Below are 22,634 nucleotides of genomic sequence, written 5' to 3'. Positions count from 1 at the left end.
CAAGGTGGTTCTGGAAGGCAAGGAAAGATGGGGCATACATATGACCAAAATAGTTTGTGAATCCAACAGCCAGTTGGGTGAGCCTACAGCTCACCATCTCAGGTGGTCACATCAACCGTTCTTAGCTAGAAATGCTGAAATGTCATCAAGAGCTGTTGTCCATTTAATGTACCATGGGGGGTTTTGTTGTAAGGGGGAACCCCAAGGTCTGATGCCATCTTTTGCCATCTCTATACATTAATGACTCTTTATATTATCCATACTGCTTTGTCCTGTAAAAGGGACAATCACTTTGCCCCTTTGGAAATTCTGCTAGTTGTTTAGGAGGAGTAAAGCTGCTTTCTTTACTTATTGCTGTTACCACCTCACTGTGCAATAGAACAGGAAAGACTAACACATTATTTTGCAATACTGAGAACATGATGAAGTGAAAAATATGTACCTACTCAAATGTTTTTATTTACAACTGTTTGCCATTGCTGTTCGATCAGAGTGGGAAAAAGAGAACTGAGACACCAAAACAAAAAATTAATTTTCAAAAGATGATTATGAAGAATATAAAAGTAACAGGAAATTAAGAACAATTCATCTCACAGATGAAATTAAGGACAATATGTGCTAGATACGAGCTTCAAGCTTATGCTGAAAACAAGTACGTAAGAGGTTGTTTCTTATTTACAGCTTGTACTGAAACAAAAGGAAACGGAGTCTGCTGAGATTCTGACCACTTTAATTTAGGTATCCTCTTAGCTATACGTTCTCAAAATTTTTATATCAAGCATATTACACCTATAACCAGGTGGAAGAGAAACAGTTGTAGATATCTGTCACTGTGGTATGGAAAAGATGGCAATCAAGTCAAGTTCTTGCTGATAATTCTTGCTTAAAATAATAATCATTGACATATGACACCATTTCAGTCATTTACGACCCTGAAAACCAACAAAGATGCTTCTAAGTCTTACAGTGAAGTCTGTTGGGCGGCGAGTGCGCTGGGTCTGCGGGCTCCTGGAAGCCCCTTTTCCAAGCCGCAGTTTTCACACCCGCCGAGGCCCGGAGGCACCTCGCCCATCCACCACCTCTGCGGCCGGGGCGGAGCCGAGCCGGGGACGCCCGAGAAGTGTTTCATTTTCACCCGCGCACCACCGCGGCCCGGCCGCCGCAGCAGCGCGTCCCCTCCCGGCGGCGGTTCCGGGGCCGGGCCCGGGGCGGTGCCGCCGCCGCAGGTGCCTCCCCCCGCGGTCACGGCGGGGCTGTCGCCGCCGCTGCCACGTCAGGGGAGTGTCCCGAGGCCAGGCGGGCTGGGCCGGGTCTGCCTTCCTCCTCCGCCCCCTACCCCCGCTGCCGGAGCCCGCGGAGGGAGCGAGCGGTACCCGCTGCCATGGAGGCCCGGTACAACCTCAGGAGCCCGGGTAGGCGGCGGGGCTGGGCGGGAAGGCGGCCGCGCCTTTACGGGCTGCCCGGGCCGCTGCGGGCGGGCGAGCCCTCCTCGGGGCTGCCGCTGGCGGAGGGCTCGGGGACCGGGGAGGAGGGGAGGGGAGGGGAGGGGAGGGCCGGGGGCCGCGGCGCTGGGTTCCCTGCGTTAGGGCGGTGGCGGCGGCGTTCAGGCGGAGGCCGGCCGGGTTCGGTTCGCCTTCGCAGTGCGATGGCGTTGAAAGCTTCCTCCGAGCTGTAATTCGGTTCAAAACACCCTGACCGCCAGGTCTGTGTGTGTGTCTGCGTGCCCACGCGTTTTTGGTGGTTCGTGGAAGCGTACCTTTGAACGTTTAGTCAGGTGGCCGTGCCCTGTTCCCCCGGCATCGCCTTCTCCCTGAATGGGTCCGTGTGAGGGGACGGCTTGCCAAGGGTAACTTGGCCTGTGTGGCGTCAGTTTGTTTTGCAGAAGTGTTGCTGTGCAGGCTCTGTTTACTTGCGTGTCTATGTTTGTTCGCATGTTTGGTTTGACACGTTTGCACGTTAAAATTCATGCCTATAACTCCTGGGCTTTCTTTTGAATCATTGAAGTGAGGGAGACGCCTCGAGAGACGCGGAGAAGCAGCACTGGAAGGGAAAGTTTTGATTCCTAGGAAGCAAGCAGTGGACAGGCCGTGTCCCCCCGTGTGGCTGTGTCGGAGCAGTGGCCTCTGACCGTCTGTGCCGGGGTTTCACCTCCTGGGAGCTGCTTGCTCAGCCAGAGGCCTGGCACTGCCAAAGCAAAACCTCTTGCACAGCCTGTAAGGGCTGGCAGGGTCTGTGTGGGTGGCTGTCCTGCCCCTGCTTTCCCCTAACCGCGTGTTGAGAAATAGGCATTTTCAGCTTCGTGTTATTGTGATGAATAGTGGCTTTGTTTTTTAATCATGTTACCAGCATGAGAAGTGGGGAGAAACTGAATGTTATGATGGCTTGTACCTTATGATGACTTGTACCAAATGTCAGTGACACGTTTGTTTACAAACATCACTCATGCAGATGATTGTGTTGTCTATTGCTAAATTATTTTGCTTAGCCTCACACCCAAGTTGCATAACTGAAAGATAAGAAGGATCGCTAAGCAAATGATGAACCTGTTGTCATTTAAAATATCAGGAAGGAATACTTTTTCTGGGGGATGTGCAGGATGTGTGGCATATGTGAATTTACAAGGCCACACAAACATGCTCACTGGCTGTGGATTGCCACGTCATGGGAAACAGTGGTGGTGTGCTGTATGACAAGCACCTGGGATATGGGTGGAGAGGACAAATATTTGTGGCTTAATTTAGAAATGTTCTTCCCCTTTGTTTTTACTTGTCCTCCCTATATTCAAGAGAAAAATACCTTTACTGGAGTTAATTTTCGCACTTGTTGGTGCTGTAAACCAGCTGGAACCAGCTGTTCCATAGTAAAATGAACTTTATGTGGCAAAGATAAATAATCCATCCAATGGCTTGGTATTATTTCTCCAAATTAAACATGTTCAGTCACATATTAATATATTAAACTATTTCTTTCCATATAGATAGTGAAAGCTTATAAAGTATATAAATAACTTGTAAAATTTCTTATAATGATTTAAAACATTGATTTCAATAGTCAAGATATGTGAAATCGTCCACTGAACAGATGGGCAAAAAGGTGTTGAATAAATATAAATAAAATATTTAAAATAAATATTGTTTCTTTAACAGTTGTCCATTAAGATGTGTTGCCAGTAATTATGTATAGCTGCTGCCTTTTAGTCTGGCACTTTACTTACTAACCAGGTAGATAAGCGCATATGCAACTGCTTAATATTTCTGTGTATGTTTTACAAATTCCTATCTTGTTCCAGTTACACGTACAGTTTAGTGGTGGCATGTTACTCTTGTCATTCAACTGAACGTTTATGATGGAACTGTAGAATATTCTAATATTAAGGTGGTTTCAATTAGTGTAAATGCACTAAAATACATAAAAATAAGTCCACCATATTTTCTGTTTCAAGTGGTTGTGTTGTCTGTGGACTGAAGGGATTGGTAACTGAGTTCTCTAGGGCTTTAGGATGAGTAGCTGTCCTTGTACCTGTTGTTGTTGCCTTGCCTTTAATAGAGGAAGAACCAAGCTGCTAACCTTTAGGTCAGCTTTAGGGATTTGGAGCATGCTATCTTGAGCCGGAGTGGAAAAAGTAATCGTTTTGTACCTGTACAAGAGGCTTCTGCTGTTGAAATCTGCTTTTGGACTTGAGCAAACTGCAGATGGTCACTTCGTCTGCTTAGTAGTTTTTAAAAGGGCAAATCCTACTAACCCTTTTAGTATTAGTTGCTTTAATGTAATGTTGTAGATGAAAACACATTTTAAATAGGAAAATACTGTTAAAAGAAACATGTGCCTTTATTTTCAGCCGAATTCTGCTATCAAGTTATGAAGGAGCTGAAGTTCATCAGGTTAATACCTGGATCTCTCATCTGTGAATGTGCTAGACCATATTGATGAGTGGGGATCAGTTAGGCTCTCCATTGCCATACTTTCTGTGTGCTCTCAGGCAGACCACAGAAGAGCAATATTGCTACACATCTTTGTCCTGCTGCTGATTGCTGCTAGGCAATGCATTCATCTTCTTCCTTATCCCTGTTTCTGCAGCTAAGTAGTTCATCCCAACATATTTGAAAGATGGTAACGCTCCACAATGCAAAGCAAGTTGTTCCCCTGCACACCACGTCTGTCAGTGAGAGGCAGCACAGCTCTGGCCTGTCTAGGTACATGCCATGGCCAGTGCAGGTTTGGGAAGGTCAAGCAGTTCTTGTCACCCTCTGTAAGAGCAAGGAGCCATGGTGGCATTCACCTGATGCTTTTCACACTGCCTATGAACTTGAGTTTCTTTTTTATTTCTTCACAAAAAGACTGTTAATTTTGGAGGGGATGAAATTTCACACTCTGCACTTCAGGCTGGCTTCTTTGTATTGCTTCAATAAGGCAAAGTCTTGAAGCTTCATATTTTATGTGTATTTTTGGCAATTGTAAAAGGGCAAGCTGTTTTCTGTTGAGGATTTCAAAATGGATTAGTCAGTGTATATCAGCCTGCTACCGCATGACTGATAAACCTCTCCTATCAATATTAAAGCTCAGCTGGCTAAAGTACAGACTTCATCCTCTTCATGCCTCAGGAACATCCCCATTTTCTGAAATTTATAAGACAGCTACTTGGAATAATCTCTTAACTTTTTTCTCCCCAAAGAACTGTGACCCTTAGCTTGCTGTAAGATCAGACACCAGATCTTGTAGTTGCTGCTCTTGTAGTGACAGTGTCTCATTTTTGTGTAGGCTGTGACCAGTCATCTGAGTGGGTATTAGCACAGACACTTGAAGAATTATGAACTGCTGCTTACAGTGCCTCACACAGAGACCACAAACAACCTTGCTTTTTAGTTTTTTGGGGGGCAGAGTTTGTTTTGCTTTCATCAGACCACCTCGTGGAGAATTTGATTAGTGAGGGCACTGGAGGCCTATGGAGAGCACGTGGAGGGAGGCATGGCATGCTGTCCTGTATTTGTTGCTTAGGGGCACTACTTTGGATTCCTGGAGGCATAGGGAATATAATAATGCTGAGATTGTGAACCTCTTAGCTGTCATCTTCAATATGATTGCTGCTTTTCCTGCAAACTATACTTCTTTCTCCACTGCATATTTTGTACAAGTAAATGTTCTGTGCCAACAAGTATGCATCAGTTCTTCATTAACAGAACAGAGGTACAAGGAAATAGGCAGTAGCTGTTGTGCTGCTTAGTACCTTCCCTGTATGAAACAAGGATAGATTGTTTAAAAATAAGAAGTTGAACAGATGTTTAAAATTTATTAAGGGTGAAGACATTGTTTGATCTTAGTGTGTTCAACAAGCACCTTGCATTTTGTAAGTTTTACCTCCCTTTGTGTTGACTGAACAGTTGTTTCCAATTGCAACTACAAGAGGAGTACTGTATTTCCTGCTGCCCTGAGGGAAATGAGGACTAAAGGTTGGCTGTTTCTGAGGGTGAGAGGAAAGCAAGACAAGACTAATTGAAAGTTTTTTGGGTTTTTTAGTAGTATTAACAGCTATGAGTAGAGGAGGCTTGTTAGTCATGTGGAAGAATGTATATGAGGCTGTGAAGATGTAAAGCAGCTATTCAGTAGTCTTATGGGTAAGGATGTATCTGAGACCCCGAGGATGGGAAACAGCCGGCCTGCTTCTTGGCAAATGGTGTTTCCATTTGTTTTGTAACAGAAGTCAAAGGAACTGCCAAGGAATGTGCTGGTCTCGGCTGGGATGGAGTTAATTTTCTTCTTAGTAGCTGCTTCAGTGCTGTGTTTTGGATTTATTTCTGTTACTTTTAGTTCACAAAATCATGCATCATTCGCAGGTTCTAAGGTGTCCAGGAGGATCACATCCACTAGGTGACACACAGGTCCTAGTGACACTGTGCAGCTTGCTGTGAACCTGTTAGAGTTGCTGTGTGTTTAGATTTAATAAACCATTCTCTAGACAGTACAGCAAAAAATACCATTGAAAAAATTATCATTTTCCATATCAAAGAGCTGCTGTGACTCTTTGCTTTAAATATGTTTTTTTACATGCATCAGTGACCACATCACTTAAAGTGTTGTTTTTTTATTTAAAATGTCAAAGCTTATTAAGTGTTGTCATTTTACAAGAAATCCTAGGTACTTTACACATAAACTTAATCCTGATTTTTTTTTAAATGATGTGATCCATTCTTTATGCAGTGGAACTGCTGACAGTGTGATTCACTGTTATTTTTCCCCTTACAAGAAATTTAAACATTACCTTTAGTAAATGAGATTTTGTTTTAAATGCCAATGCAGTTTGGGCTCCCAGGTGCTTTGGGCTGCTGTGGGGACTGGTGATTCAGCAGGTGACTCTCTGTGCTGTGGCCTCTGAAGTCACTTGGTGGTTACACCAGCTGTGGATCAGGCACTCTTGGCTCAATGGTCAGGTATAGAGTGGAGGGGGAAGAAAACAAAGCCAGCTGGATTTAAGAAGACCCTCCCAAAATGTCATCCCTGCCACATGCATGTAATTGAAGGGACTTGATGCTTGTCTCAAAGGGTTCATGTGATTTAATTTTAATTTTTTTTTTTTCTGTTATTATTGTCTAATATTTTTCCTAATTGTAGATAGTAGCCTCATTACTAGAAAAATGCACAACAAAGATTACTTGTGTTTTACTAATCGCTTAAGTGGATTGGGTAGTTATAAAAGTTTCTCTGAGATGAAGGGTTTTATGAGAGTTTTGCTTTCATTGGAAAACCTGTATTCAGTAAATAAATTGCATCCTTGTGCTGCTTTGGTCAGTGAAGCCATAGGGAAAAAGTTACTACTTCTGTATTTCTCCTGAATAGACTTCTAAATCTTGCCTAAAGTGAAAAAAAAATAATAACAGCAGCCACAAATAAAAAGGTAGGAAACGTTTGCCAAAGCCGTAAAAGCTGTCAGGTTGTTTTATTATTCTTTTCCCAGCTTAGATAAGTCAACTTGAAAGATTGAGAGATCTCTAGCTTTATGCCAGCTGTTCTGGATTCCATTATTTATCTGTTCATTATGTACTTTCTATTTCAAACAGTAGAATTGAAATTTCAAACTGAAGTTTCATGTACATTTGAATGCTGTACATTTGAGGAAGATACTATCATGGACAACTACCTTTTTTTTTTTCTTCTTTTTTTTTTTTTTTTTTTTCTTTTTTTTTAAGGAAAGGCATAATGATTTAGTAAGAAGACGCCACCAATGTTCACATCCTGTCATCCCTTTAAGCAGTCACATTGACATTTATGAAGACTGATCACTTGCATTTTCTGTGTCCAGAAGGTTTCCCCAGCCACTAGGTGCAGACTTGGGCACATAGCAGGAGTGCTTGATGTGACCTGCAGATATATTCAAAAAAAGCAGTTGTGTGAACCAAAGTTTCAGGGTAGCTTGAAGTAAATGATGATGAAAGTGGAGTTTGAACTGGACATGTTTTTTTGGCAGGAAAAATCTACAAATCACATATGCATATATTGTACAAATTTTGCTCATTAATTGTTATTCTACTACCACTAAATCCTAAAGCAAACTGGTGGCTTTAAATTCAGGAAATTTTTAGAAGTTCAGTGTAACACAGGAGGCAGACTGTCACATACAGCCTCTGACCTGTAGTATTCTTTCTTGCACAGAGCAGTAGAGAGCTCCCACACCTCCTGCTTGGTGGGAACTCTCCTGTCATCTCTAGCCCAGAAACTTAATTTCCTCAGGATTTAATTTTGATGAACATTGAGGAAGTGTTGCTGAGTCTATCTGTGAAAGTGTGGTTATTTTTCTCACTGATGGTTATGTCACATTAAAAAGTGATCGTTTTGTCTCTAAAACCTGTCTTAAAGAAATTCAGTGTCTTGACTTTCCTTTTTTTTTGGCTGAATTAACTATATTCTTTGACTTTATTGACAGTCCTCTGTTCTTTATTTCAGATGGGCCTAAACCATTCTGATTTTTCAGATTTGCCATTGCCAAATGTTTACTCAGTGACTCAGTGTGACTTAAGTGGGTTGAAATATCATGACTTGTTGCAGAAATGCCAGACTTTGTGAATTACACTTGTTTCTTCCACTGCAGTTTTTGGTAGCCAAAGGAGGAGCTGTTTCATGAATACTGTGGCAGTGCTTAAAGAAGAAACAAATTTCGTGCTTTCTTCACTGGATCACACATTCTCAGAATGAACCTTTACTGCTCCAGGCTTTTCTGTGCAGCCTCTCAGTTGGTATTTTTCAGCAATGTGGGAAGGGAAACACAAAATGGTTTGGGTTGGCAGGGGTCTTTAAAGGTCATCTAGTTCAGCCTCCCTGCCTCAGGCAGGGACACCTTCTGCTGGATCACATCTCAAAGCTCTGTCCAACCTGACCTTCAGTGGTTCCAGGGATGAGGCATCCACAACTTCTCTGGGCAGCTCATTCCAGTGTCTCATTGCCCTCACTGTAGAGAATTCCTTCCATATGTCCAATCTAAGCCTACTTTCTTTGAGTTTAAAGCCATTTACTCCTGTGTTGTCATTAGAGACTGTGGTAAAAAGTTACTTCTTTCTGAGAAGCATCTTGTGTAGGTATTGAAAGGTCACAGTAAAGTCTCCCCAGAGCCTTTTCTTCAGGCTGAATCACCCCAGCTCTCAGCTGCTGCTTAGAATCAGTGAATAATAGAAAGGCTTGGGTTGGAAGGCACCTTAAAGATCACCTGCATCCAACCCTCGTGCCATGGGCATCTTTCACTAGACCAGGTTCCTCAGAGCTGTGTCCAACCTGGCCTGGAACACTTCCAGGGATGGGGCATCCACAACTTTACTTGTTCCAGTACCTCACCATCCTCACTTGAAAGAAATTATTTCTAATATCTAATCTAAATCAACTCTCTTTCAGTTTGAAATTATTCCCCCTGTCTTGTTGCTACAGGCTCTTTTTAAAGTCCCTTTCCCATCTTTGTTGTAAGCTCTCTTCAGGTATTGGAAGGCTGATGTTAGGTCACCTGATAGATTTTTAAGGTGTCCTGGGTTGCTTAATACTGAAAACTTCTTATAAGCAAATTATCTCTATGATGTATGAGAGCTAAATTAGATTTTGCTGAGTTTCATGCCCCAAGAATGGAATGGTATTATGCTCTAATAGCTTTCCCTCAGTGAACTTGGGTGACTGCACGTGATGCTGTTATGGGGGAATATATTTCTCCTCTGTCACGATCCCGCAGCTAGGAAATCTCAGTAACAGTTTTCTGCCATGTCCATGACTGCTCTGTCTTTATTAGATTTTGTTATATACATTCTCGGTCTTCTCATGGTCACTGTTTTGCTTCATGGGGTGTTCACTCCTGAATTAGCTCATCCTGGTGCATGCCACTCTTCTTCTAAAGGCAAGTGTCCAGCCTTGCTGGCTGTGAAGCATTGCTGGGTCCAAAGCCTTTCCTGGTCCAGACTGGTTTTCTTATTATTCCTCTCTAATGAACTGGTAAACCTTAATGAAGAGGAAAGAGGACAAACTGCAAACTGTTACTCAACAGAGCCTGAATGCTGCTAGCTGTGACCTGACCTGGTGGGATCTGTAGGATGTTTAATTGACACCTCCCTGTGGCAGCAGCAGATTTCCACATAATTCGTTTTCTGTTTGGGTTGTAAAAAGTGAAATCCTCAAAATTTGAGCTGTTGTTCATAGCTGTCCAAAAGTATGAAGGAGGAAAAGAACTTTTCACAGTAGATGGGAACTCTGTGGGGAGGTTAGGGTTTTGTATTAGACATTAATGTATGGTGCACATGAGAGCACCTGAAGTATAAGTGATGTAACAGAGCTTGCAAAAGTGGCCACAAGAAGGAGATGCAGAAAATACAGATGATGCTGGTGTTTCTGAAGTGGAAGGTTGGAGAAGATTACTAATGACTATCCTGAAGTTATGATAGAAAAATAGCTGGGTGTTCACACTCAGTGGCAGGTTCCAACTACAGAGACCCTGGGTAAATTTTTCTGGCTGGTCATATGTGTTTTCAAATCTAATATAAAACCTCATCTCCTCTTACTATTGGTGTGTTGATTTCTCTCAAGTATTACTGTGACCTCCTTTAGGTCAACTAAGGGGGTGGTCATATAATTGTCAAAGCTTTTCAGCAGTTGTTAAAGATGCATATGATGTCCTGTATCATGAAGTACTGAGGTTGTTAGCTGTGTAGATCTTGTGGTCTGAAATGGTTAATCATATGTATGTTTTTCCTCCTTTCTGGTGCAATTACTAATATAAAACTGCTTTAGTCCTAGTGTTCAGTGTTGAGAAACTCTGTGACCATGCACATATTTTTCGTAACCATATGCTTGTAAAACCCATTTAATGGTTATTCATCATAAACAGTTTTAGTGTCTTGAATTCTGAACTGCAGTGAAGAAGCTGGAATAATCTGGAGAAGATTAGTTAGATGAAAAGAGTTCTTCAAGAAATGTTTTATGTATTTTTCTATGCAATGCATATTAAGTTATTTTCTTTATTTTCATGTCTTACGCTTTCTTTTTTTTCAGCTGTCAAACGTTTGATGAAAGAGGCTGCAGAACTGAAGGATCCTACAGATCATTATCATGCACAGCCTTTGGAGGTTTGTTTCTTTATGTGTTTGGAAGAGCTTGTAATTAGGCAGTTTTATTCATATATACTCTTAATTAATATATATTTCTCTAAAATACATATGTATATTTAAAATGTACATTTTTAAAGGATAGCAAACAGATTTTTTTCACTTTGATGGAAATCAGCAGCAGAATTCAACTTCATTGGTCTTGTAGTTCCAGTATTGGTGAAAGTACTTAACAACAGTTTTATGTTGCACCTATGTAGTTTTATAGTGTGGGTATGTTTATTCCCCCATCTCTTTCCAAAGACTATGGAAGTACTTAATATTTAAGTCAAGCTTTTTTAACCAAACATGACGTCTGGCTCAGATGTTGAGTTGCTCACTGAAACACATAACCTAAGGTGATCTCTAAGGATTGCTGTTTTGCATTTAGGAAAACCTGTGAGAAACATAAATGTGTGTGATTCTGGATGCATTGTAAGAGAGAGGGATTTAACTTAAGGACTGGCTTATTGTCTAAACACCTGGTTAAGTTTTTGGGCTGAGAACAATGAAGTTCTGGTGTTTAGAAGCTTAAACAGATATCCTTCTGATTTCATTGGATTAATTTAAAAAGCAGTGTTCTGTAGTATTCACTTGGGAGGTTTGATTTTTAGCTGTTTGCAGAAATGTGTAACATGCTTAACATGCTCACATAATAATGCATGTTCCTAGGTGCTATAAAATATTCATTGTTGTCTACTAGTTTTTATCTGTATCTTGTTTCTCCTTACGGTGGTGAAATGACAGGTTTAATTCTTGCTATAATTTTAACCTACATGAAGAATTTATTTCTGGATTAGAACAGTGTCTCACTAGGAAGAGAGCAGTGACAGATGAAATGCTGGAATTCTTGACAGTTATTTCCTGTACTTGAAAAACTGTAACTAGGTGGGGCATCCCAATGCTGTAATGCCAGTGTTTAGCGTTAGCTAAGGGATCTCATTCACTGACAGCCAGCCTCATTTGGTCTCCTGTCCTAACAGTATGAGTTGTTCTGCTTGTAAATATTTAGGAAGTTGTTGGCAGCACAAGTTCTGATATACAGAACCCAGCTTGAAACACCAAAAAAACCAGTGTTTAAACAGAAGTTATTTATGTGTTCAATGATGATAAAACTCTAGATTTCAAAGTGTACCTTTCAAAGTTGTGCAGTAAGCCACTATAGCTGTTTCAAAATTGTTGGTGGAGGAGGGAGAATAGGAATTCTCTGGGGTGTGAGTCAAATCCCTGTGTTGACGTGGGCACAAAAGAAGCTTTGGGGAAGGTGTCATTAATGTTCTTTCTTGGTGTAGATCTCCCCTTGGTTATTGTTCACTGAGGCAAAGACTCAATTTTTTCTTACATAACTCAGTTTGCCGTCTGTTGGGTAATAAAACTCTTGTCATAGTTTATACAGCTAGCATAAAGAATTTGGATAATGAGGGTTTCAGTGAATTATTGCGTAAGGGAATTACTAGAAACCTACTATGCTTTATGCTTAGTGCTGCATTCTCTTAACTCTCCATTTGATTTTGGCTTCTTAACACTTCTGCCTGTACACTGTTTCTTCAGCCTGTCCTTGTTCAAGAAAATGGCATCGAGTTGTCTATTTCTGTGATTAATACTTCCTTTTTTTTTTTTTCTTTTTTTTCCACTCTTCTTCCATTGATGGGGGCATTTTAGGATAACCTTTTTGAATGGCATTTCACTGTTAGAGGCCCTCCAGATTCAGATTTTGATGGAGGGATTTATCATGGGCGAATAGTGCTACCACCTGAATATCCCATGAAACCACCCAGCATTATTTTGCTGACGGTAAGTAAGCATGCTAGTTTTTCCTTTTTATGTTACCAATTTTATCATGAGTAGAGAGAGAGATTCTTGGCATTTAACATAATGTTATTTTTTTAAGGTGGCATGGTATGGTATAACTGAAGACCCAAAGTCTTCCAAGATTATTTTGGTAGTCTCTAATTGCATGAAGCTTTATGCCTAATAAATGAAAGTCTTTTCCTCCAGGAGAAATCACATTGTTGATACGATTGTCTAACCTTCTGTTCTCCCCATGGGCCCTCTTGGTTTCTGTTGAAAACATTGCACAGATGTAGGAAGGCAGACCTGTAGTTTGGGGCAAAGGCCTTCCTTTTTGCATAGTTTTGTACAAGGTTTTTTTTCATGTATCAATAGAGTCAGATGACAGAGTTCTGTGTTCAGCAAACTGAATGCCAATTTTTTGAGGTTGGCAGTAGTATAATTGTCACATATTGTTTGCATATGGAATTCTTTTAATCATGATTTTTATGACTTTTACCAAAACTCAAGCGTTAACTTCTAGCATGTTTTATTGTATTCTACTTCTTCCTTTGAAGGCAAATGGCAGGTTTGAAGTGGGGAAGAAAATTTGTTTAAGCATCTCAGGGCATCATCCTGAAACATGGCAGCCTTCATGGAGTAGTAAGTAACAATTCCTTGAAAAATGTTACCCCAGTCAAACAACTTGTTCTTTAAACTAAAAAAAAATCTCATGAAGAATATTTATGGCGGGAAAGGAGACAGATTTTGAGGGTGTAAAATTATGGGAGAATTTGTCAAATGTAAAGTTATAAAAGAGTAAAATTAAATTATTTGGAAATGATACTAAGTAAATGCTAGGGCTGAGAAACTGAGGGGTAATGGTAAGCTCTTCTTTACTTGGATACATAAGCATTAAGAATTCTCAGACTACTTAGAATATTCTTTGTGTATTTTGTTTAAAATTGTTCTTACAAAAATAAATCCTATTACTTTATCCTGTTTTTGCATTATCACTAAGCCAGCTTGAATATTAATAGAGGGAAGTTTTCAGTTCTAATGGCGTGGTTCTGAGCACTCAAGAGAAAAGATACTGTGGTCTGGGTTCAGTATAACTGAATCTTCTCTATCTTTATTTTTAAAAATACAGTTATCACAGAAATTGAGAGCTGGCACAGTTCATCTGAGGCAATATACTTATGTTCAAGTAATTTTAGTTTTGCTGGATACAGTACATCAATTATTTCTAAATCAGTTTCACTTTTAAAATATGTTGGTAAGATCTTAGGAGTTTTGCAGCAGACCACTCTTAAACTTTTGTTAAGTCTCTTACGTTTTTTTAAAGAGTAGAAAATACTGTGTTTCTGAATAGTTGCAAATATCCTGTTTCTTTTCCATGGTACTTATTTTGATGTGATATTTATTTACCAAATCTATTAGCAAAAAAGTGTCTTGAATTCTTAAATTTCATTTTACTTTGTTTTACTTCTGTAAAACAAAGTCCAAGTACAGATGTTGTCAAAAGAGATTCTTCGGATAACAGTTCTGTTACAAGCAGTAATTAATATTTTAAGTGAGCTCCTTCCCTATTATGATGACATAAAAGGAACAAATTCCGCAATGCTTTGTGGAAAAGAAAAACTCTGAGCATGCGTACACTAAATTGTTGATTTCATATCTAATAGAAAGCAAACACAAAAATAATTCTCTGTGAACCTTCTTATCTTCTTCCTCTCCCCCTGCTTCCTTTCTCCCCCCACCCCCTTTTATATGTTAGCTCTGCTTTACCTTTTTTCATCAGTTTTAAAGCACTCACCTTAATGTAACATTTTTGTGACAATTGATTTTTTTTCTCTGTTGTCTGGTGGCCTTTTCTTTGTTTACAACATGTTAAAACAAAATGAAGAAAGCCTTGCAGTGTACCAAAAAAACCACCAAACTAGTGCTGCCTGTAGGAAATTCAGACTTGGCAGAATAAAGTTTTGCAGTCAGAAATGCAACTTTAATGAGTGTGGAATGAGATTGCATAAGTGTTGTTTCTGCCACATTGTTTATATCTGTTTTCCCATTTTAGTAAGAACAGCTTTACTAGCCATCATTGGATTTATGCCAACCAAAGGTGAAGGAGCAATAGGATCTCTGGATTACACACCAGAAGAAAGAAGAACTCTTGCAAAGAAGTAAGTGCTAGGTTTGTTACTGTAGGTACATTTACATTCACTCACTTTTAGGGTAATGCATTGAGTAGAAAATAAGCTACTTCAGTCTATTCTCTTGCATTTATTCCAAATAAAACAAGTTTGATGCCTTGTATGTGTAGGTGCTTTTTTCTCTGAATATTGTGCAAACTTGGAACTTGCAGTCAAGCAAAATATTTTGAGAGCACTCCGTTCCTTCCAGCATTGTGTGGTCATAGAGGTTTGTCTGAAATTCAGACCTGGAGATGTATTTAGCATTGTGATACAGTACTAATTGCAGCGTGGAGAGAAAGTGGGTGTGATGAAACTGATGGTAAGTTAGGGAGAAAGCAACCAAAATAATAAAATATAATGGTCTTTAAGTAAATAGTAATAATGAAATTATTTCAGAATTCTAAAGGAACTTATTCTAAATGATCTTTAGGAAATTAACTGAAGATTAGGTTTGTGACTATGATGAAATTATTAGCTTAGTGGACTAAGGGGAGGCAGTGTGTGCTGTTTATAGGGACTTTAGCAAGGCTTTTGGTGTCCTTTCCCTTATCCTCAGTCATGAAGTAAAGCCTAGGTAGGTGGGGACAGTAAGGTGGATTAAGAACTGGCTGAGCTGCCTGGCTCAAAGGATTGTGATAAGCAACACAAAATCTAGCTGCAGGCTGGTCACTGTTGTGACCATTCCTGGTGTCAGTACTGGGGCCAGTGCTATTTAGTGTGATTAATGACCTGGATAGTGGGACAGGGTGCACCCTCAGCAAGTTTGCTGGTGATACAAAACTGGGAGGAGTGGCTGATACACCAGAAAGTTATGCTGCCATCCAGAGGAGCCTCAGTGGGCTGGAGGAATGTCAGAGAAAAGTCGTGTCTCTGGAGAGGAGTAACACCAGCTGACTAGAAGGGAGCTTGGAAGAGAAGATTCTGGTGATTGCTAAGCTGATAATGAGGCAGCAGTGTGCCCTTGTAGCAAAGAAGGTGGCTGATGTCCTGGGTTGCATGAAGAGGAGCATTGCCAGCAGGTCAAGGGAAGTGATCCTTCTTCAGTACTCAGCACTGGTGAGACATCAGGAGTGCTTGGTTCAGGTGGAGTTGTGACCAGGTACAAGAAAGATAAGGATGTCCTGGAGAAAATTCAGTGCAGTGCCACAAAAGTGACTGAAGGGCTGGAACATGTTTCATACATGGAGATGGTAAAAGAGCTGGGAGTGTTCAGCCTGAAAAAAAGGAGGTTCAGGGGATCATGTCCATGTATATGATTATCTGAAAGGAAGTTGTAAAATAGGTAGAGCCAGGCTCTTTTCAGTGGCATTCAGTAACAGGAGTGAGTCAGTGGGTGGGTTGGTCTTGGTATTGTGCTATCAAGTCTCTGTGGTTCCTCACTGGCCTGGAGAGCCACCTGCAGTGTGCCCTATAGAGAGATGATGTGGGATGGTAATGTTCTCCAAGAAGTTGAAGTTCCTGGATCGGAGGTGCAAGCTCCTGGGTCCAATATAGCATTTGTAATAATAGTTAAATCTTCATAATTTATAATTTTTATTTGCTGCAGATGTAAGTATTTTAATTGTAAGAAATTATTAATAAAGTATAAATAATAGTGATATTTAAGTCAGTAGTTAATACTTTCCTAAATGACATGAGAGAATTTGTGTTAGCAATAAAGATAATTCTCAATGTATTTTTTCAAGATAGTGTGATTTGAGGCAGAGGGAAGTATTTCTAAACTACTGGCCTTGCCACCACTTAATGTTTCTGTGGATTGTTCTGCAAAGTTTATTTAAACAAGCACACAGGAGCACTGAGAACATGCTATTCTGAACTATGTCCTTTGTGGGCAGGTCACAAGACTTCTGTTGTGAAATGTGTGGCACATCTATGAAGACAGCCCTCTTACCACTGACATCTGGAAGCGTGTCAAGCCAGGCAGACAAGGAGGCTAAAGAACTTGCCAGACAAATTAGCTTCAAGGTAAAGTCACTGTTTAAATTTTCATCTCTCTTGTATAGAATTAGAAAAAAAATACTGGGGAAAAAACTTGTAAATCACAGAAACATTCATAATTTCAGAAAACCTTCATCAATTGCTATGTGGAAGCCTGTTTTCTCAGTATAGTCTGAAAGAAAAAATAAGAATGGATCTGTTGAAATTTGCCAATTAATAAGTTGTGCATCTCAAACATTGATTGGTTTTAATTTTAGTGGTGACCACTGTGGTAAAAACTGCCTATGTTGTTTTTACTTCCACATTTTCAGACACTAATAACTTGATTAAATTGTCCAGAGTTAGTCCTATCATAAAAGGATGAGGATAGTTTGGGCAAAGCTAACCTAAATTTTTTACCTTTGTGATTTTTTTTTTTTCCTTTTGGCTTATGGAAGGAATAAAACATATTACTACTGAAAATGGTTGCAAATTCTTTTGACCTACTGTGCTACTATCTGAAGATACTGAAAGTTGAACTCTGGTATGGAAGTTGCTGTGACCGAAAAATGTGTTCTCTAGCTTGTGTTTCAGTGAAAGCAAGGTTTGTTTAGACCAATACATTCCTTAGAGAATTGCATGTCGTGCATGCACAGTGTTGTTTTTCACTGGGTTTTCCACTAAACTCTTAAATCAGCCACTAAGGAAGACTACTGTGCAAGAGGGCAGGGAACTATGGTTGTATTATGACAGTCTGGCATTAGTGCAGAACACATCCTCACTAAGGTCAGGGCTGCCAATATGTCCCCTTTTATCACCCATATTCCTCTCATAGTGTCCTAAAGACTACTTTTACGTTTTTTTGTATGTGCCATGAAAGTAAAGATTGTCTTCTTCTGAGCATTCCTGCCAGTTTTGCAGGACATGCCTATTCCTTTGCCATAATGCTTATGATACAAACATCTCCAGATATTTTTACAAAAATAAGAAAAACAGGGACAGAGTTTTAAAGTTGAGCTACTTGGAGAAACAGTGGATTGCCTTTTCCTGGCTTTTTTTACAATATATAAGGGTTTAAAATTTTAGGATTGATTTTTACTTAAGAACTGCTAATCTTCATCAAAGAATTTCTAGAAATATCAGAGTTTGATTTTGAGTTTCTTCTGTGATAAAGAACTCACAACTTATATTTCATACCTTTTTCATTTTTAAAATTAAAGGCAGTCTTTAAAGAATATTGATATTTTCTATGTATCTATATACTTGACACCACCTTCTAATAACAAGCACTTGCCAGGGAAAAAATGAACAAAAGTCATAGGTTTCTACAGCCTTTTACCACCATTTTGTTGTTTGTTTTTTGGTGTTTTTTAATAAGGTGAATTAGTTCTGTCCTCTGGTTGCGTCTTTCTTCCCTTCTCAAATCAAATTTTAGGGGTTGGGATTTTTTAAGCTTCCTGCTTCTCTGCTTTGCTTGACTTTCTTATCTGTTTGTTGTTAGGTGGGGGTGTTCAATTGATGTATTTATAATAAACTAATAGTATGAATTACTAGCAGAAAATAAGTTTTTAATCATTTGGATACATTTCACGTCAATTTATGGGGTAAGATTTAACATCAGATTACTGATGAATGTATAATTTGAGAGTCTCTACTAGCAAACTCTAGCATTAGCTTCATTCTTAAATAAGAGATTTCCTAACTATGTGTAGATTATCCCAGGATTCTTGTGTTTCTTATCAGCTTTAAACAAGATGGTAACTTTTTAAAAGGCCCTCTGTGTGGTATTGAGATAGGAATGTGAAATTCAGGAGGGTGAAAAAAAACCCAACACATCTTCTCATTACGGTTTTCCTGCTTCTGTGAGCATCCACCTTTATTCCTGTATGTTTTAATAATAAATTATATTTTGTATCAGTTTTACATTGACTTCCAAATAGTTTTCTGCATTTTAAATGTTATATGTCAGAAATTCCATTTTGTTTAAAAAAAAAAGGAAAAATAAAAGTAAATTACTAATAGCATATGTATCACTGTAAGACAGTATGGTTTACCTTCATGTTGCCATCACAAGGCATATTTTGCAGTAAAATTAATTCTCTCCTCGCCCTCATTATTATGTTTTAATCTGTTGATCATCTTTTAAATGTTAGTCTGCCTTCAGTCTAGATGCTAGACATAGTACTTTCATAAACTAAAGTAGATAAAATGCACATTTGGTACTGCTTTGTAGAGATTAACAGTAAAGATGAAATCAGCTCATCTTAGAAGAAGCTGGAGTATGAAAATCAGTACTCACAGGTTCCAGGGAACTTATGATTGGATATAGGAAAGAAAGATTCACCCTGAGTGTTGTCAAATCCTGGAGCAGACTACACAGAGAGACTCTGGAACCCCCAGCTTTGGAGATGCTCAAAACTTGTCTGGACATGACTCTAGAGAGAGTTGGACCAGAGACATCTAGAGGTCCATTCCAGTCAAAATGTTTAATAATTCTGTGTTGCTTTGTTGATGATCCATATTTTAATTACAACTTTTCCTGTCTAGTATTACAGTTCATAATAGTCAAGTGCAAAGGCAAACCAGTGTTGTCAGATTCTAAGTTTTCAAATGTGCAATCCATCTCCAGATTGTTTTGGTTCCATATTTTTTGGATTCTCTTGAGGCAATGCACATGAAGAAACAGAGAACTTAATTTCCTCATACTAAATAGTATCATGAAAGACTATTATACTGTGATCTTATCAGTTTGTTGTCACCATAACTGGTTGTTTTCTAATACACTGTATTTCTTGCTACTACTACCACCACTACTTATGTCTGCATTTGAAGATAGTCACTAAATTTGAAGTTGTCACCTTTATAATAAATTGGGATCTAGACACATGACTTGGGAGGTGACTTGCTTACTGAGAAAAATCGATTTGGTCATGACTTTTTTTTTACGTGTCAATTTTAAAAGTATTTCAGTTCAGCACTATGATGGTATGTCCTTTTGCATTTCCAAGAGATTTTTACTGGCATATATACTGGAGTTTGTGTTTTTCTACATGTCCCTATTGATCTCGTCTCAGATTTCCTAAGCATGAAAACTAAATTATGGAAAATAGTGCACAGTAGACATTTTGTAAATGGGTATGAAAGCAGTATTACAAGACTTGTATTTATTTTCTTTTACTCTGTGCTGAAATTTAAACACTGCACACTGGCATGCATATGCTACCCAGTGTAGTGTTATGCATATATGCCCTCGCTGTCTGTGGCAACTTTGGTACTGCAACCAGTGTAGCCACATTACACTGGCAGTCACAAGAGGCTCCTTACTGCTGTGGGGGAACAGACTGCTGCTTCACTTGTATCAATAGTAGGTCAGCATTGTCTTGAGGACATGCAAAACAAAAGTTTTAAAAATCATATTGTTCTGACATAGTGTCCTGGATCTTCTAAAGAATTTTGCTTTTTGCTTTCTACATCTGCTCTTTTTGAATGTTATATTTTTTATGTGTAAACAAAGTTGGTTTTTAAGCCATTGTTTGCACATTTGCAGTCTTATTTTTAAAGAATGAAAATTTCTTAAACTTGCTGCTGTGTGATTGAAATGCAACTGGCACACCTGATTATTATATTTTGGTAAGCCTCATATTGTCTTCAATAAAATACACATTCCAAAATATGCCAAATCGTTTTGTAGCCATTTTGATCTAGTCTGTGAAGTGTATATATGTGCTTCTTGTAGGCAGAGGTCAATTCATCCAGGAGGTCTGATGCTGGACCCTCGAACACATCAGGACTGAATCACTCTGCTGCTTCACGTGAGCCCCAGCAGGATGGTGCAGCATTCCCAGTTCCAGCAAATGCAACGGTATGGTCTGTCTTTGGGCTTTATTTGGCATAATCTGAACATGAAATTGGTCCTCTTAAGGACCAACTCTGATTGGAGTCCTGGTTAAAGTATGTAGTTTACATATTTATTCTGGAACTCCTGCATACTTTTATATAAAAAATCTATTAGCAAATAATATGCTGACTCTTTTTTAGAAATAGCAACCTCTGTTTTCCCTTCCTTCTCTTAAAACAATAAATAATGTTCTTTTAGCAGTAGTTCTTCCCAATGTTTCCTTTAATTACATTAAAACTTTTTGATGTCTGAAGCACTATAATTTACCATCTGTGTAATGTAGCACAGGTTTTTTCTACAGAATTCTTAGCCAGAGGCAAAAAATGTTTCAGTGATAACCTGTAGCTTTTAAATATTAATCAATACTATCTTCTTGGATTTTATAACCTCTTAAGTAAGTCTAAAATACTCTTACCATTTGAAGTATGACATGTTTAATACACTGCTAGGTGTAGGGCTTACATAAAGGTTTCGGAAGTGACTGAGGTTTGGTGATGGGCCAAGGCAGCTGCTATTACAACTGTTGCAAATACAGTCTAAATTCACTGATAAATTGCAAGCAAATCCCAGCTAAGCTCCCTTTTTTTACAGAAGATGGGGCTGCAGATTGGTTAAAAACCTACAGCATGTCCAATAACATCTGTTGTGTGTTGGCAAAGTATTTCAAGCTATGTAAAATACAAACGTGCTTATGGCATATTTTTTACCCCCACAGTAGGGATTTTTCCAGATTGTTCAGGATTTAATAAACAGTTTTATTACATACTTCTTATTACAAATCCTGGCTAATATAGTAGAAAGATATAACACACCAAGGCATTGTTGGTATTTTCTTGAGGAGAGAGACTTTTTAAAATTAATCACATTTTAAAGAAAACTGGTTTTATCAATTATACTGATTTATTAATTAATAATTAATTTAATTTTTAGAAGATCAGTTCCATGGGAAATGAGACCTTTAAATGTATAAACATATAAATGTATGTAAAAATATTAATATATGTGATTAACTGTAAATGATAAGTGGGTTCATGTTTTAGGGAATTGAACTGATATTCAGGATTGTTAGTTTTAGTTTGAACCAACAGCTGTTTCTGAGCTGTCACATTTTGAGTGTTAGGAATTATCTGGAACCGTTCAGAAGTGGAAAATAGCCACACAGTGGAAGAAAGAAATTTGTAACAGGAAAGACTATTTTAAAGAATTGGAGCTTGCTATTTTTGTGTTCTTATTCATGTGAAAGGTAATAGAAATCTTTCCAAAGTAGGGCACTCTGGGCCTTGATCTGCTTAGAGGTGTGAAAGAGCACCTATGCAAACCTCAGATCTTTTCTACTCAGCTGGGTTTCTTGTATGTGTAAAATCCACTTATTGAGTTCTTGTTGTGTAAAGATCTAATTCTGCTTTACAAAGTTGCATTAGGTGTGGACAACATCAAAACATATTGTTCTCTCTTCAAGGAAAAAATGTTTCCCACTTACTCTATAAATGTGTACTTAATTATAAGCTATTGTAGAAAAATTGCTGGGTTTACTCTCTTTGAGAGTAAAAAGGGGAGAAGTAGGGCCAATGCTGAATCCTTATATTAGCTTATGTAATTCTTTCTGATATAGTAGATTAATGTGTCTCACTCTGAAGCCATAGGACCTTTTGTCTTTCTAGATAATACAGAGGTGAATACTAGAAGTAATGATGCAGAAAAAAATGGAGTGTTACCTTTCTTCTGCTCCTAGAACAGTTGTGGCCAGTCTTCATTAAAGACACAGCGATAAACAGGTGATAAGGAAAGGGTCATCTCTAGGTGAAGGTGAAGGAATCTGTAGGCTGTGTTTTACTATGGGACTGCTTCATGGTCAAGCTTATTCTTTCCAGCAATTTTTCTCTATTCCACGATTTTTTTACCTCTAAGTTGCTTGAAAGGAAAGAGATTTTTGGAATGTGTTAATGGCAAAATATTTGTGAGCACAGTAATGCCCTTTCTGGGACAGCACTAACAATTCTTATGTGAAGAGCTTGCTGAAATGGGTCTCTGGATGGCATCACTTTGTGGCCATTTCTTTGTTCCACACAGGGCCTTATTCCTAAAGAGAGAATTTTTCATTACATCAGAAAAAAAGATATTTTGAATTAGCTCTCACTCTGTCAGCTTTCACCTAGGGAAAGAATTATAGCCTCACTGACTAAAAAGGTCCAAGTCTTACAGTATTTCCATTAAGAGTATGTCTCTCAGATTTCAAAACTCAGTTTGAAACTGTTG

The 22,634-nt window shown here is 38.9% G+C and overlaps 1 protein-coding gene across 2 annotated transcripts in view; it reads left to right on the top strand.

Moving 5' to 3' along the window:
- The window catches only part of UBE2J1 (ubiquitin conjugating enzyme E2 J1), a 179,574-nt gene that overhangs the window by 151,284 nt on the left and 5,656 nt on the right, over window positions 1-22,634 (top strand). Inside the window, exons 1-7 of one of the 2 annotated variants that reach the window (XM_056487512.1) lie at window positions 1,133-1,412; window positions 10,510-10,583; window positions 12,264-12,395; window positions 12,950-13,034; window positions 14,446-14,551; window positions 16,399-16,528; window positions 20,217-20,342. In XM_056487512.1, coding sequence (XP_056343487.1) covers window positions 1,382-1,412; window positions 10,510-10,583; window positions 12,264-12,395; window positions 12,950-13,034; window positions 14,446-14,551; window positions 16,399-16,528; window positions 20,217-20,342 — 684 coding nt within the window. In that variant the 5' untranslated portion in view covers window positions 1,133-1,381. Of the gene's footprint in view, window positions 1-1,132; window positions 1,413-10,509; window positions 10,584-12,263; window positions 12,396-12,949; window positions 13,035-14,445; window positions 14,552-16,398; window positions 16,529-20,216; window positions 20,343-22,634 lie in introns of those variants that run through there. The other variant, XM_056487513.1, reaches the window with a different exon arrangement.

The sequence above is a fragment of the Oenanthe melanoleuca genome, chromosome 3 (genome assembly GCF_029582105.1).
Source record: "Oenanthe melanoleuca isolate GR-GAL-2019-014 chromosome 3, OMel1.0, whole genome shotgun sequence".
Lineage (NCBI taxonomy): Eukaryota > Metazoa > Chordata > Aves > Passeriformes > Muscicapidae > Oenanthe > Oenanthe melanoleuca.
This window is presented reverse-complemented; position numbering and strand designations above follow the sequence as displayed.